The sequence below is a fragment of the Calidris pugnax genome, unplaced genomic scaffold (genome assembly GCF_001431845.1).
Source record: "Calidris pugnax isolate Ruff unplaced genomic scaffold, ASM143184v1 scaffold127, whole genome shotgun sequence".
NCBI classification, from domain to species: Eukaryota; Metazoa; Chordata; class Aves; order Charadriiformes; family Scolopacidae; genus Calidris; species Calidris pugnax.
In genome coordinates this window covers 2569397-2586303 of record NW_015090883.1, presented here as the reverse complement: position 1 = coordinate 2586303, position 16907 = coordinate 2569397, and the positions used below count along the sequence as shown (strand labels likewise).

Here is a 16907-nt window from a genome sequence, read left to right as displayed (position 1 = left end):
ACTTAATTCAATCATACTTTATATATAAGAAAATAAAGTAATTACATGTAATTACATGGGAACAGCAACACATCAATACCTTGTGCAGGAAAAAAATACGCTGATACATTCAGTCACACTCTTGAGAAAGAACAGCACCATAAACTTTCCAACTAAGGAGAACTAACACATCAGAAATCAGAGACTTCACATCTTAGTTTGGCCTCCTTCCTAACAGATTTGTCAAAACACTCCACCTAATTACAACTGCAAATTTAACCCAAGACCAAACTTTCTGTTACTGTTTTGACACTAAGGGCAGTCTGTGCCATGGGACAAGGTACTGCAAGTTATTCACATGCAGTTTGGGGGCAGCAAAACCAAAGAGCATTAAGATATTGAGGAAATAAACACAAAATGAAACAAACAGCTCAGACAGCAAGAAGTCCCAACAGAAGACCAGCACCTTACAGAAGAACCTATGTATGGTAACTAAAGAAAACCAGTTAAGAGGTTTAATTTATTATGCGAGGATTGACTACCAAGAAAACACTAGAGGTCCCCTATAGAAATAATGAAACCCACCTTTTTAAGGTGGTTTTAGGCCTTTCATTCGGCCCCAAAAGAACTCTTCTCAAGAAAATAAACATTTGAGTAAAAACTTCTTGGAAAGAAGTTGTCTGGCTTCTCAATACATTGCAGAGGCACATCATTTCTGCAGATAACTGCAAGAGGAGAACACACCTCTCACCAGCAGACCTTCCTCCTGGTGAAAGCTGGAAGGGGGAATCAAACCTTTTTGCACCTGAACACATCTAAAACCACCCACTGCCAGCCTGACTGGCCCCTCTACGGGCCATGTGAGCAGTGCTCCTGCTCTTAACTGTAAGAGCAGGCAGCTGCCAGGATGCTGTGGTAGATTCCTCCTGCTGCACATGAAAAGCAGAAGTTATTCTCATGAGATGCCACAAAAGCTCAACACAACAGGTCCCATTCCGCCCCATCTATCTGAGAAGAGAGGTAAGCACCAAGAAACAGAGTGTCATTTTTACAGTAACTGGTAACAGAAGTATCCAGGTTTGAGAGGACCAGATGATGTTCTGAGAGGCATGGTGCATTCAGACTGACCTTCTTCCTAAAGAAGTTCTGAAACCCCTCAGAGAAATAAGACAAAACTGCCTGCTGAACTTGCAGAGAGTCCTTTAACTTCTCAGAAGCTTTCAAAGCCTCTTCTCCCCGTCCGCCCCCTTCCCAAGGATGAGAAGAGGGGATATTGCAGAAGCCCTTAAATATGAGCAGACATCATGCAGACCAGGAATATATTCATAGCAAGCTATTTCTAATACTGCCTAAGGCTGGAGAAGAGAACAAAAAGAATTAGAAATGTCTGCATTAACTAATTATAAATGTTTTTCTCTGAGACAGAGCAAAAAGAACATAAGCAAGGGAGGGGTAAAATCCCTAATTTCTCAAATCTACATTAGCAGGTAGCTGGTAAAGAACCTGTTATACCTGCTGGGAAAAAACATGAGAAGTAGTCCTCGGAAAATGCATAAAATGTAACTATATATAGCCTTACAGCACAGCAATTTGAGGATGTCTACACAGAAGGAAGCTTTCAAGTGGCCTGGAAGGAAAAACAGTTCCATCTCCTCAAGTCCACCCTGACTATGGAAAGGGGCCTAAGCAGGAAATTCAGATAAAAGCAAGAAGGAATATTCAGACCACTATGTCCTGCAGTTAGCTCGGGCACCTCATAAAAATTATATGTAATTAATGATCCTGTAGTCCAACAGCTCTGCAATTCCCACTGGAGCAGAACTGAAGCCCTGGCTAAAGCCAGCAGCAGAGCCACTGAAGATGTTTGACCTCCTCCACCACCAGCAAGGCCAGACTGTGGTAAAGCAGGATGGAGAGGAACTCTGCAGACTTCTGGCAGATGACCCTCAGGGTGGCATCCCTTCAGCGCAGCAAATATGAAAACCAGCTGAAACAGCTGCCCATCAAAAAATATGGATTTTATTCCAATTAGTGTCTTCCCCTCTATGTATTTTAAGCATCAAGAGTATAGGAATGTCAAAGGTTCCCTCTCTTCATTGGATGGAAACAGCAGACCCAAAGGGCTAGACACTGATTCTGAAAAGGGATAAAAAATAATAAAGAGGAAATGGGAAAAAAATCCCAAGTAAATAGTAACAGAATAAGTAGCTATCAAGATACTTTATTTCAGTGCCTTGAGGCCATTTACTGAGATCAGAGGGTGTAATTGGAACAGCCCAGCGAAGCAGGGTCAGAGCTAATTATGAAACCCCACCCAGAAAACCCAACTGCCTGAGCTGAAATAGCTTTTGCAGATACTGGGAGATCTGAAAGAGAAGGGCACTGGCAGCGCACTTGACCAAATTAATCTCGGTTGTGACTGACTGAAAATGGAGCTACACCTGAGGCTAATTGTTCTTTCACCAATAAACCCTCACTGCTTGAAGTGAAGCAAAGCACTGAACCACAGTTCTTACTGTCATCACTAGGTGTCTCTTAATGCCCTGCTTTCTGGAAAAGTTGAGTATCTTCAAACAACATTTTAACCTTGAATGTTTTGGTATAACCTTGAAATAGAAACTGTAGTGAAAGAAACTGCCTCACAAAGACCTAGTGATAATTAACCTTTTGTTAATAACAAAACCACAGATACATGTTTAGGTATCTTTCAGCATTTGCTTTAATATTATTGATATTATTCTCGCTGGTATTTAATCCAGGAAAAGGTCTTTAGGAAAAGCGAGGGAGGAGCAGGAAAAGGCATTTGCACTTAGAAAAACAGGTCACTGTAGGAGGTTCTCACCATAAACTGCCTGCAAATTGCTAGTGAAAACAGAACTGCTTTTTACAAACCAGTGTGCAACAGACTGATACGCCGTAACTACCTCACAAAGAATGATAACCTAAGACTTTTTGGTGGCAGTTTTATTTCATGTAGAACCTCAGAAGTATTAGCAAGCAGTGAAGTATCTGTTGAGCAGAGCTTACAATACTTTTACATTCTCTGCAAAATACTCATTTACTTTAAAAAGATCCCACAATGAGCCACTCTTACCTTACTGCAACAGCCATGCTCCCTATAGGGTTGATTGGCAATGGCCTGGCTCCAGGAAATATTCCTCTACTCAGAACTCGAGCTCCATTTTGTATCACTCCCGGAGGAACTAAAAAAAAACAACAACAAAAAAGAAACATTTTTTCTTTTAAAGGAAAAGTTAGAAAAATGTAGGAGCAAAACGTGGAACTTAAGCTTTTCAATGACTTGAGAAAACATTAGCGAGGCTCGTGTAGTACACTGCTTACCTTGAACATCTCAGCCTCAGCTCTTGCGATATGCCATGCTGCTTCCAGTGCTATTTTCATGGCAGAACAATGATAACATGGCTTGTGGAAGCCACTGCCTGACCTAGTTGCTGCAGATCATGCCTTGTACAACCAAACCACTCCTGTTTTGTAATCGCCGTTCTGCTGGGAACGCACGTGAAAACCAGCTCTGAGCACAGATGTCACCATTTTGTCTACACTAAGAAAAAACAACCCTTTACAGATAAACAGAATATAAGCACTTCACTGCAAGAACGTAGGTCACTGCTTTTTATCATCCCAGCTTACTTTCTGAGCAGCCATCTCTTGACCTCTGTCTCCTGCAAAATAAAATATTAACTACAAATGTGGATTTACCAGGAAAGAAAAGAGAAGAAGCTAAGAAAGGCATTAGCTCCATAGCACTAATTAGCCCCTCTCTCTTGCCACCAATGACCTCTGTCACCCAGCCTGACAGCAGCCATGCAGCCAAGCCTCCTCCATCCAACGTGACCCACCAATGCCACCGACACTGAACTGCAAAGGTACTGGGCAGATGAGGGATTTCACCGGGGACTTTGAACTGGGCTGTGTGTCAAAAACTGAAGCTTTGGCCAACAAGATTTTAACCTACCACCAAGTGCTTTTTTCTATCCATGTTCCTGCGCGCTGCTCAGCCCAGGGCAGCCAACCCCCCAGCTGAAGGAACAGCAGAGGAGACACTCCTAAGCACCACCAAAGGGAGAGCCTGTCCTTAGCATTTTCCTCCTCCCTGGTGGAATGCAGGACTCCTGAACACCATTCTTATGCTTGGCTCACCAAGTCCACTTACCAGGGACTAACGCATAATGCCATTTATTTGCACAGCTATTATGTCCCTTCAGATGGGAACTGTAACCTACAACAGCTTCAACCTGAACTTGCTTCTTTAAACATCCACAGCTGGCCAGTTCGCTCACTTTTTCTTTATTCTAACTCATTATTCACACCGTGACTTGCCCTGATGGGGAATGCCCCAAAAGAGAATGATGAGCATTACTCTGGATGTAATATTTTTAAACACAGGGATGTTACATAAATATATAGAAGATAAATGTAAACCCTATCACTTTATGTACACCTACAGAATTTTATTTTTAAACAAACTACAGGGGGACTAGAAAAATCATTCAGCCTAAGAATCAACACATACACTTTACACACCCAACTTCAAATGCTCACACCTGAAAATATTAGTGTATTCTGAGGCAGAGAAATATAAGCTCAGAAGTACATTGTTTCTACGTTATTTCACCTTCCTGTCAACGCCAAGCCAGACCCACACCTCCCTCCCCGCTATCCTGAAGCTCCCCTTGCTTCACTCCAGACCACACAGATTAGTTCTGGGAAAATAATCTTCTTTCTCCCTCCGGTGAGAGCACATCACCCCCCTGACCAAACCCTGTCACTGCCCTACAGCCACCCTTGCTTTGCAGCACCTCTGAAGAACAGGGCATTTATATTTAGGTGCTTAAGTACAGCCTCAAATGGCTAAAATTACAGAACCTACTTTGTAACAGCTAGGGTCAGCTTTCAATGACCAAAATAATTTAAAAATTGCTTTTTGCTATTTATACTTCACTACTTTGTGCACTTTTTCCTCCAGCACAAGATTATGAGAAATCGATCAGATCTGCTTCACTCATGGGGCACTATCAGACTTTCCATGTTTGTGTTTGTAGATACTGTAGAGGAATGTTATCTTGCTAAAAACTCTAGAGGAAAAACTCCAAAATCTGAATTCCTTATTATATTTGTTTCAACAGCATGACCTCAAGATGGCTAAAAGACCAGTGGTATGAAAGAAAAGCTGTCTGCCCAAGGATACAGCTTAACCTAAAATGCACAGATAACAGGTAAATTGAAACCAACAGATAAACCTGCTAAATATCAGAAGATCGATAGAGTAGAGGTTTCTAAGTTACCATGTGGTACTGTCTTGGAAAGCTTCACATTTAACATCCACACCTCAACACCCCTCCAACCCCCATCTTCCCTTCAGGAATTAACAACTGTTTTGTTTATTTTTTTTTTTAAAAAGACAGTAGAAGTTTGCTGTCCTTTGAAAATACCCCCAAAACCACAACTTAGTACCTGCTCCTGCCACTGAAATTCACTTCCATGGTGTCTGTTCAGCACAGTTCCACCCATTGAAAGGCTTCAATAGGACTATTCATGTCAGAAGAGGCTTTAACTGTGATTCTGTGATTCTGACTTTCCTCTGAAGTACACCACACCTTTGGATATTGAAACCACCACTCAGAATTCAGTAACTATTATTTCAGCTTGCAACAGCAGTGTTATTGCTATTTATTTTTGTTTCCCAAATCTCTGATTTATGCTGCAGCAGTACCACTACATCACCAGTGAGCTTATGCAGACAGACAAACAGAAAGGTTGTATGGAAGGGATGAACTGAAGGAGGACACTGGACGATGCAGTGTATCCTTTCAGCAAACATCTAGGACCATAATGGAAAAAAAAAAAAACATACAAAAACCCACCACAACTTGCTGATAAATTAATTTCTGTAGCATTCTAAACCCAAAATGCAAAGCAAGATCAAAATAATTCAATGGTAGAAGGGATTAATTTCTAGTTATCCACATAGCCAGTGTGCCACTGTAAGACTGATCTCTATTGCTCACGCATCTCTACTTAAAGCATTTAAAGCACCAATACTCATCCTTCACAAAATGACAGTAATTACTTTATTTTTAAACAAAAATCTATCTATATAAACTGCTAATACATTGTCCCTGGTATCCAGACACTTTCCCTGCCTTTGTGCAGGCTGTAGAAGATGGCTGCTTACTATCCATGGAACTGTTTCCACGTGCTGGTACTTTTGAAGGGTTGTGGATTATTGACTGGAAAATGCACGGTGCTTTTATTCCAGAGATACATTTATGTCTTACAAACTTTAATTACTTTTCAAAACCATACTTTGAGGTGAGGTATTTATATTTTAGACTAAAGATTCAAGGTGTGGAGCTAAGATAATTCACTCTAAGCCGTATCATCAATCAGTGCCACTCTGGACTAACACCTTACAGTCCGGACTCCTCTTTTCTAATGCTTCTTTACCCAACAGTACAGGCAGGTCACAGGTTCCCAATTCCTAGGCAGAAGTGTGAAATGTAATTTACACCTTTGAGGCGTTTATGTGTGAGAAACTCAGCTCAAGAAAACAATGCAAAAAGATCTGTGCCATCTCTTTGATGGAGGTTCCCCCTTTCACAAAATGCTCCTAATGAAATGCAAGGAGTTTGAAACAGCAAAATCATTATTCACCTTTCAGCTTTCATCACTGAAGGATGGAAGTGAAGTTCCAAGGAGGCACTGGATCTCATTCTGCTCTCAGGAAGCTTAAACCCAGGAGGCATTTTCTGGAGTAGCGTTAAACCACGTACAGAGAATCTGCCCCTGATCAGCTGCGTGAGTGGGTGAGTGATTTTTGGCTCTTACGCTGCGCTGGTGGAATTCCACAACCTGAGTAGGATCTGCTGACATACCAAGTCTCCACAAGCTAACGGCGGAGAGAGGCAACTCATCCCACGTCAAAAAGCAAGACTGAAATTCTCCAGGGGGGAAAATAATCTGTCTTTTGTAGCAAACTCTCACATTACAGTTTAACCGATAATAAAGTGAATGCCATGTAGGAGAACACACCATAATCCGAACCCATCAAAACACTACGTTCAGATCGTGTTAAAAGTATCCAGCAGAAGCCCTGAAAAATCCAAAGTTGTTTTGTAGCCTGTACTCAGCCTGTGGAGGTGGAACGTAAGCAGACGGGCACACGATCACTCCACGACTGCACGAGTGTTTTAATCAGTGCATGGTCTTGTATGCAAATTAGCAGAGTAGAACATCCCAAACCATGGACTTCTTTCATCACATCCCTCAACAGATTGCATCCATAATGTCTTACTTGCCAAGTCTGCGTGCAGGTGAAGCAAACTTCCCCCAACCAGCTGAGCTACCAACCCCATCCAAGACTTTCACAACAATCAAACCCTTGTTAGACTGGGTCCTTCCCTGAAGATTTGATTGTCTAACACACAATACAGCAATTTGGCAAAATTGAAATGGAAAAGAAAGAGAAAATAATTGATAGAGTCATCAGACACACTGACACCCTAGCAACTCAATAAATAAGGAAACCAACTTCTCGGTTAAATGTTGGCACATGGAAGTCAAATGAAGTATCAGTGCTAAGAGTGATTTGTTGTAAATCAAGAAAATTAAGAAGAAAGGGGGACCAAACATTCTTTATGTCATCTGGGAAACAAGCATGCACTTCATTAAACTGTCTAGCTCAAGGTAGCCAATATTTAGGCTACTGACAAAGACTGAATAGCATTTCTTGAAAATGAATTTTAAAAAAGTGGAATATTAGAGCATGAAGGTATCCTGTAGGGACAGACTGGTTCTCTGCCTCTTCTGTCATCCTGTGGCACATGCATTTATCTCAGGGCTCTCTTCCCTGACCCATCTCTTGCAGCACAGAAGTCATCGTAGCCCCACACAGAAATCATTATAGACAAGAGGTACCAAATTTCTGCTAATATCTGTCAGCTTCAGCTTTTTTCTGCCAATCTCCCTTCCAGGACAGTGTTTAGCAGAATATTTTATCTCAGGCTACAAGAACTGAAAATAGGAAATTGCTAATGATGTATAATTGATGGGACAGTAGAAGTTGCCAAAAGCAAATGTTATCTGCCAAATGTATAACTTTATTCACTTCAACTCTATTATCCTAGGCATAAATTTGATGCCATCTGCCTAACAACTTCTATTTTACTGCTCAAAGACAATTTTACAGCTCTTAAATTTCATAGTCTGTAGTCCTAACAAAATGCAAATCAAGGATGCACCAACAAGCCGTTTAATCTAAACAAAAATTTGAGGTGGGGGGAGAGAAGTGTATCTTGATAATACTGTCACACCCATACCTTGTCTAAGGATATTTAATAAAAAAAATTCAACCTTCCGAGTTATTTTTTGTAGAAGTAGAAAACCATGGCTAACAATTCTTCATTTTGGTGATGCTGGGATTGCTCAACTAGAAACCGAACCACGCTGCTGAATCAAATTATGAGGAGTAGGGAGAAAGAAGTAGAAAACAGTAAGTTTCCTTTCCAATTCTATTCCCTCACCTTAATGACTTAATACTGAAACAGAGAAGTAAAAAAAAAAATAAAAAAAAAAAATCCTCTTTAGTAGAAGTTGAGGATGCCATTCCCCAAAAAATCCCAGCAACTAGAATGGAAAGTTTCAACCCTATGAAAATGTCTTTTCCCATTTTTCATTTTGATGCAGAATTGTCAGCAAATAGGGCTTAATGAAACATTTTACTGTCAATGATTTATTATTTTCTGATATAAAAAGTTCGGCTGGAAGCTTAATAAGTTATAATAAGTGACTTGTCCACAAGCAGTACAAACAGAACATTACCGTTATCAAGTTTCATATACAATAAAGATGTCCCAAGAAAACAGCATGTTCTATTTGATCCTATTTGGAGGATTTCTGTCTGTTATTAAGGGAATTTCATATCAATTTTTTGACTTGATTTCTGTAAATATATCTTCCAATGTACAATCCACTTGCATTAGCTTAAAAAGCAAATTTCATGGAGGTACAATTTTTGAAGTATAAAGGTACAGTATTAGTAGATCTTTTTAGGGAATTACTTATCCTCCTGCCAAATTTAAAATATATTTATCTCTTCTGGGTTTTATATGCTTTGAGACAAAGAGCAATAAAGATTTGCAGACCAGAGAGACACTGATCTCACCACTGGAAAGCTTGCTTTTTAAGGAGGACTCAGCAAAACTGCATGCTGATGTCTTCCCAGACACCTTCACCACAGCGCTTCAGTCTCCTGGAAGGAACCACCCACAAAACCAGTGTTGTAAAGTCTCCTGAAGGCCACCACTTTCCAGCTGACCTGGGTGAGCAGTGGTTAGCAGTATCAAGAGCACAAGATTGATGTTCAGAGCTGAGGACTCTCAGTTTCCTGGTTTCTACCCAAACCCTTTCTGCCCTCACTGTTTATAGCTGTTTGCAGTATTAAGCTTCAGCTTGAGCAATGCACTTACATTTGGGTGCAATTCCCAAATTATATAGCAACGGGCACTCATGAATTTGAATCTATGTTAAATATTGGTGAGTCAGGGACTTCTTGAATTAAATGAAGATTTCCAGTATAGTCACTCTGACCACAGCATTGTTTCAGGAGCAGCAGCAGCAACACACACTCCACACGCTCCCTTCTCACTGGTCCTTCCTGAAGAGCAAAGGGTTCCAAGTTCAGAGTGACCTCACCAATTAAGTAGGTATCACTACTTAAAATGCTTACAGTGACTTGAATCTCAGGAAGTCCAGACACTGCAAAACCACCCAAAACAATCTCCATTTTATTCATGGCAAAACACAATGGTTTGGCAAGGCTAAATGACGTGCCCAGGACGCGACACTCTTAGAAGCTGGGAAAGCTACACTGGAGTGACAGCTGGGAATGAATGACTTTCAAGACATTGGTAAGAACGGAAGTACTGAAAATCTTAGCAATTGTACAAAACTAACCCATGGGCTTCATTGAGTTAGCAGCCACGACTTCTAACCTGAGCCTCACCACTTGTTCACAATCTCCTCTTCCTCTGTGCTCCCTGTGAATTACGTTCCCATGGGGGAAACAGGCCCAGAAACGTTCAGCCTGGAGAAGAGAAGGCTCTGGGGAGACCTTAGAGCAGCCTTCCAATATCTGAAGGGAGCTACAGGAGAGCTGGGGAGGGACTCTTTGTCAGGGAGTGCAGTGACAGGACAAGGGGTAACAGTTTTAAATTGGAAGAGGGGAGATTTAGATTAGATACCAGAAAGAAATTCTTTCCTGTGAGGGTGGTGAGGCACTGGAACAGGTTGCCCAGGGAAGCTGTGGCTGCCCCATCCCTGGAAGTATTTTGAGGCCAGGCTGGATGGGGCTTTGATCAACCTACTGTAGTATAGGTGTCCCTGCCCATGGCAGGGGGGTTGGAACAAGATGATCTTTAAGGTCCCTTCCAACCCAAACCATTCTGTGATTCTATGATTCTGTGATTCTTTGATCTTTCATGCTGTATTTTTGGTGCCAGCTGGATTGTATGTTTCTGTAGACTCTTGCATGGAACTGGCTACTTTGAACTTCTGCCTTTAGTTACAATCTAGAAATATTTGGTCTCTGAAAATATTGAAAAGTGTAATATTTTCGAAACTGACTTCTGAATGTCAACACCCCAACTATAATTGCATTATTTCCAACCTGAAGTAACAGTGTGTACAATCAGTTTCATGAGTCTATAAAGTAAAATCCCCCAAAACAGAAAATAATCCTAATAACTGTATTTTACTTTTCTATTCTGCCATAATTTTTGGCACAAAACCTAAAGCATGGTGTGATTGGGGTAAATGGGAAGCAACATTTGTGCCAGCTCAGACACCATTTCAAGATTTCATGTAAAAGCAAAAGCTGAATTTAGACTTCATGTGTGGTTGTTAGCAGTTTCACACATGGGTATGCAATTTTAAATGCTCATTTAAAACCATAAAGCTAATTAATCAATCTGTTACAAAGCAGGAATAGTTTACTCTGGATTTACTAATGCCGCTGAGATGGGATTCCTTTCTGACAAACTATATTAAAAGAATAAATTTTAATAAGACTTTGAATGATGGCTGTAGCTAACTTCATGCTACAGGTGCTTTTAGCACCCACACTGCCTAGGTGAGCCTGGATTGTTATCCTGCTCAAAAAATAGCTTTTCATCCAAAAAGATGCCTTCAAAATCAGAAGACAACAGATGTAACCATCCACACAAACAGAAATCCACAGACTCTGCCACAGTCTACTTTGGTGGTGGCCACGTTTCACGGTGATGGTTAAATGTCTGTAGGACACCCAAAGGCCTTCATGGACCGGAGTTTTAAACTTTCTGACTTGTCATTTCACAGGATAACAACCTGACTCTTGGGTTCTGCCTCTATCTGACCATCTTTGTGGTGGGACTGGCACATCTTGAGTCAGACTCTTGGACCCAAAGAGTGTTTTCAGTCAGGAATTAACACCTGTGGCCAAACTGTAAACTACATCCCTCCTTCTTAAAATGTTGTCTTCAGAACATGGGGCGTTTTGCAGCCCTGACGGGTTGAGCGTGTGCTTGACACCACAGTCTGATGCGATGAACAGAACTTTAAATCTTCACAGGATCAAACAGTCCCAGCAGCTCACTGCCCCCATCACTCACAGCTTGATTTACAGACCACTGCAGTCACCGACAGAGCAGAGAATGAACTGCCAGCTTCTAGACGATGCTCAGCATCGCAATGAAAATTTTATAGCCCAATTGCCTTTTATTTGAAAACTAATTTTAAATGTGATTTTTCATGCAGTTTTTTTCTTAATGTGCAGTAGGAGTTAATTTGCTTTAAGTTTAAGATTTTCCTAACATGGTAGATAAGCGAGACCCAACTGCAATTCATAGGACAGGCTGATTTACTTCCTCAGGTATCCATTCACACACACACACACACAGAAATGTTTCTCCTTTGTAATTTAGAGGACCTCTGAGGTTACAATAAAAACTTCTGCCCTTTCCTCCTGGCACCAGCCAATTCTACCCAACATTTGGAAGGATTCATAAACTTCTGAGCAGACCCTGCATTTCAGTTTGAAGGCAGGGAGGAAGGTCTCGTTACTTGCAGATATCAAGGAGGGAGGAATGTGAATGAGGAGCCACCTTTCTGCTTTCATCTCCCTCTGGCTTTTGAGATCCTGGCACAACAGCCCACTGGGAAGGTGACATCGGGGGAGAGATGCCAAACTTGTGGAAGGCTAGAATTTCCTTCCTTAGAGGGACCTCTACAGACTAAAATAGCAATAAGCCATTTCCAACCTGCAAGTCACCATCTCTATGAAATGACAGTGCCCAAGTCTCCAAACCACTTCCATACAAACACCTGCAATGCTGGCAAACATGTGCATGTGACAAAAACCCGCAGTGAGTTTAGTATATACAGCTTGCTATGGATCTCCTCCCTTTCTGGTCTGCAACCTTCTCCTGCTTCTCCTGCTTTCCACTTCTTCCAGGAATTCAGATTATTCTGCATTTTCCCCATCCTTTTCCTACACATGCTTCTTTATGTCTCCTTCCCTCTTCCCACATACCCTTTTACCCTGGCACTCTCCTTTTCCCCCAGCTTCTTTTCCCTCTTTCTCTGCCCCACAAGTCTGGCTTCTCTAAATTTCTGAACCTTTGAAGATCTGTCATTTTATTCTTCCCGCTAAGCCCAACGATAACCTTCTCTCCCTGATAAAATCTTTCCTTCTTCCTACCTACACATACCTGGGATTGCTCACCCTTTTACTGTGCACAGTCCCTGAAGGCTGTTGAGGAGAAGAGGACAAGGACCACTCATCTCCTTCCAGAATGAACAGCTTCTTGGTACGTGGCACTCTCCCCCATGAGGAGCTTCTCAAGAGGCATTTCTCCAGCAGGGTCACACAGCCAGCTGACAATTGCTGTCCTCGGCTGCACAGGAAATGCTTTGATGGTAATTGACTCTCTTCCCCAGGCAGAGTATCAAAGTGTGAATCAAGGCTTCCCCTGGAATTTGAATTTGGTTGCCCAAGCTAGAACAATAGCGGTGATGCTAGACAGGCTTGATAATGGATTCTATTTTAACTTCTGCTTTTATTTTTTAAAGCTGCCTGTCACTTGGCATTACTGGCGTGCTTGCTGACCAGCGATATGTTTGTTTGCCTGCACTCCCTGCTCCTGTGCTGCTGTATTCCTCTACGGATCCCTCTAATACCTGCACTGCGAGCTCTGTGGGGCAGGAGCATTCCTGCAGCATTTGCACAGTGGGGTACAGTGGGGGCTGGAGCCCCCTCAGTGCTCTCTGAATACACAGCATCAAAACCTCGGGTCTGGTCACAGAACAAGGACAGTATTGGCAGGAAATGAGACCTTTCCTTGCTCCCCGGAGCCTGCCCGCTGCCTTGCATCAGAGAGAGCACAAAACGGGCAGGATGTGTGCAAGGAAGGAGTTGAACCAGTGCCCAAGTGAATGGAAAGTATCCAGATGGCTGTGGTAACTCACACGATGGGAGTCAAATCAAAACAAAATGAAAACAAAACCATATGCCACGTACCCTTCGCTCTCCTGCTCTCCTTCCCTCCCTGCCTCTCTCCTGGCTGTTGCCCCAGGTCTTTCTATCAGTACGGATAATGGTATGTTACTCAATTATGTGTATGCCATGAATAACAATAACCCCTCTTTTGCATTAGAGATCGCGGATTACTATTATTCATGTAACAAAGAATGTAACATGAACCACAAAATTATACTCATGTAAGGGTCAAGGAAGTGTAAGGATCTACAAGGGAAGTTGTATTTCTTCACGAATTCTTCCTTTTTATCTGGTACGCTGTATACTTATAAAAGAGAATATTAACTTTACACGTCTATGTTGCTATATGCTATAGAAATATCTACTCACAACCTGCTTGTATCTCAGGGGGAGTATTCAAAAGCATCATGGCAGTGGCAGCATCAATGTCAGGATCTGGAAAAATCAACCAATAAATACATTATTTACAACTGGGCTAATCTTCTTGCCCCCGTTGCTAAACTATAGGTTCAACCAAATCTCTGCAGTGAAAAGATATCAGAGTTCATTATTCAGAGGGCTTGTTGATCACACATTGAATTTATCCCCAAACTTGCACGTGATCCCATTGCTACTATTAGGTACCAGCGCGGCGATGAAGGTTACCGAACCATACTCGTGTGTGCATGATACCTTCGCTGATAGCCTTGTCAATTTGCTGTTTAATTCTGAGGAGAGTATTTAGGTTTCATTACAAAGGGTCTGTGAAAGCAGGTGCAACACCACAATTGGTAAGCAAGGCACAGGGGGAGCTGACAGCAGCCTGGGAAAGCGTAAGGAACACCTACACCTCAGCAGGTACAGGGCAGAAGATGACACCGGGTCATTTTGACTTGTCCATACCGTATCAGCAATGTTTGAGAAAAGCGTTGGAAGCCAAACTGCTACAATTAAGCAGAAAAAAGAAAAAAAAAAGAAACAAAAAAAAAGAAACTAGCATTTCATTGAAGCACCAACTTATTTACGTCCTCGCCCACTGTCACTTTAGTATAAGCAAAACCCATTGGCTGGCTGCTCTTCTTAAATTGGTTTCTGAATCCATCACGAACAGTCAGTTGACAGATGGTAAGTTATAGAGACAGAACAAAATATGATCCTTTTATAACTATATTCACTTGCTTCACACACAGGCAGCTCGGCTGCTATGGCAATGTGGGTAGCTATGACAACAGTAAACAACCCCACAACGGCCACTGAATAAGCTGAAAAGAACATCTGCCCCAGCAAAGCGTCCCAGCTGCCCCGGGGCACAACTTGCTAATCGCCCAGCGCTGCCGTGTGACAGAGAGAGCCGCCTTTGCCATGGCCCAATAAATGAAGTGTGCAATCCAAGCAGACAGAAAAACGCACGCCCTGCCCGGCTGCTGCCTCCGTGCTGCTAAACTGAATGACTAATGAGTATGCATTTGTTGTTTGAGGGTTGTTGGGTTTTTTTTTTCAGCTTGTCAGTATTTATACTAAATTACATACCAAAAAATTCAATTTACTACTAATAGCTTCATGGCACTTTATTTTGGCTAATCGCTTTTAAAAATATATGTATATTGCACCTTTATATATTTCAAATCTATTTTCAGTAATGTAATGTGGTATAAAGCCCTGCAATTTTTTAACAACACAAATGACACAGAGAGTTTTTCAATATCTGCTTAAGCAAAATAGAAACTCACTTGAACGGTTAAGAAAAAAAAAAGGGATTTTTTCTTAGTTTAAGTATATACTTTCTGTGAATAGCTGGAAACACACGTCTAATGGCTACTCTATTATTTAATTGCTGAAACAGTAAGTCGAGTAACAGCGTACTAGGTGTAAAACTAAAGTTGAAGAAGCAGCAGACTAAATTATATAGAAGGTGCCCACACACTGGAAAGCAGCTGCTTGTCTGTTTCCTGGACAGGTCAGTGTGTCCTTTCCCTAAAGTCACCAGCAGACTCCTCAGAAAAGCTCTTTTACCAACTTATGTTCATCTTCAAATCTGAAGACACATCAGAAGCAGTTTTCCTGCTGTGAGCATCTCTGCCAAAAGTGCCATTTCCAAACAGCTTTACTCCCCAATTTGAGCTCTGGTGCAGGACCCGGTCCACACACCACACAGCAAGACCTTCCCTTGAGTCAAACCGAAGAGGGACAATCTATCTAACATTAAAAAGCAATATAAAAAGCAGAGAAGCCTGAGAAATAAACCAAACCAAACCAGAATTCTCCCATCTCTTTCATAGCATAAAATCAGAAGACTGTTAGAAGAGAAGTTGAATTTAATACATCACAATTCATACAGCCAACTCCAACATTCGTTCATTGGATGTTCCTAAATTTTGTTCTCTTGTTTTCCTTTAAATAAGGTTCCACCACTGGGTAACACTGTAGCATAATGTTAACTTTGCTGTTGAAAGAAGAAAAGGACGCAACCAGAAAAAACACATTTCCTGCTGACTTTGGGTTGTGTTTGTGTAACAAACTCTGCGCTTTGTGATAAAAATTATGCAACCAGTTTATCTTGAAAGGTGCAGTCTTAGCCTTTGGCCCACTAAGTTCTGTAGTGACTTCACAACACCAACACGAGCTGTTTACAACACACAACTGCACCCCCAGCAGCCGTTTTCCAAAGCACAACCATGACCCAAGCCCATCCACATCTGCTATGGTGGCTCCATCTCTTTCTGTTGATACGTTCTTGAAGAAATCAGACAGCTATTCCATAACGACTTGGCAGAAGTAAGAGGGCTTGGAGACATGCACCCAGGGTGGTGCCAGTAGGATCCAGGACAACGTGCTTTGGGTTGTCCTGCAGAGCGAAAGGAAAAAGGAGGGACCGGGTGCACAAGGAAAACAAGGGTCGAGGAGACCACAGAGTGGTGCAGAAGCAATGTCTGATGGCAAACTGAAAGGCTAGTTCATTCTTGCACAGTGTTTACACTTGCAGTTTGGAGGTGTTCTCCTGAGGAGGAGGTAAGAAGTAGTCATGAGGAGCAGCACTGAAGGCAGACGAATGAAGGGCTCCTTTGCTTGGACTGGAATTTCTGCTTAGACTCCTGGTGGCCACCAGAGCCCCACTCCCCGCTGACAGCCCCTTCCCCATGGTTGGTGTCTCCATGAAGTCTCTCCCATCCTCTGATTGCCAGAAGTAAGGGCTGACCTCACCTGGCAGCCCAAACAGGCTGGGAACTGGATCCTCTCCCTCTACCCCCATTTGTGAAGCTGCGGATGTCACACTGAGATCTCTGCCCTACCTCAAGTCTGCGATCAACACAGAGGCTCTGAAGTTATTAACAGTGGGTGGTTAGTGAAAAATGATTGCAGGAACATCTTTCCCTAGGAAACCAGGTTAAAAATA

The 16907-nt window shown here is 42.0% G+C and overlaps 1 protein-coding gene across 8 annotated transcripts in view; it reads right to left on the bottom strand.

Annotated features, from left to right (window-relative positions):
• Window positions 1–16907, bottom strand: part of FOXN3 (forkhead box N3) — a 130136-nt gene that overhangs the window by 10983 nt on the left and 102246 nt on the right. For 4 of the 8 annotated variants that reach the window (XM_014947021.1, XM_014947022.1, XM_014947020.1 and 1 more), the window contains 2 exons: window positions 13904–13969; window positions 3074–3182 (listed from right to left, as the gene is read on the bottom strand). In XM_014947021.1, coding sequence (XP_014802507.1) covers window positions 3074–3182; window positions 13904–13969 — 175 coding nt within the window. The remainder of the gene's footprint in view (window positions 1–3073; window positions 3183–13903; window positions 13970–16907) is intronic. The other 4 variants (XM_014947023.1, XM_014947026.1, XM_014947028.1 and 1 more) reach the window with 2 other exon arrangements.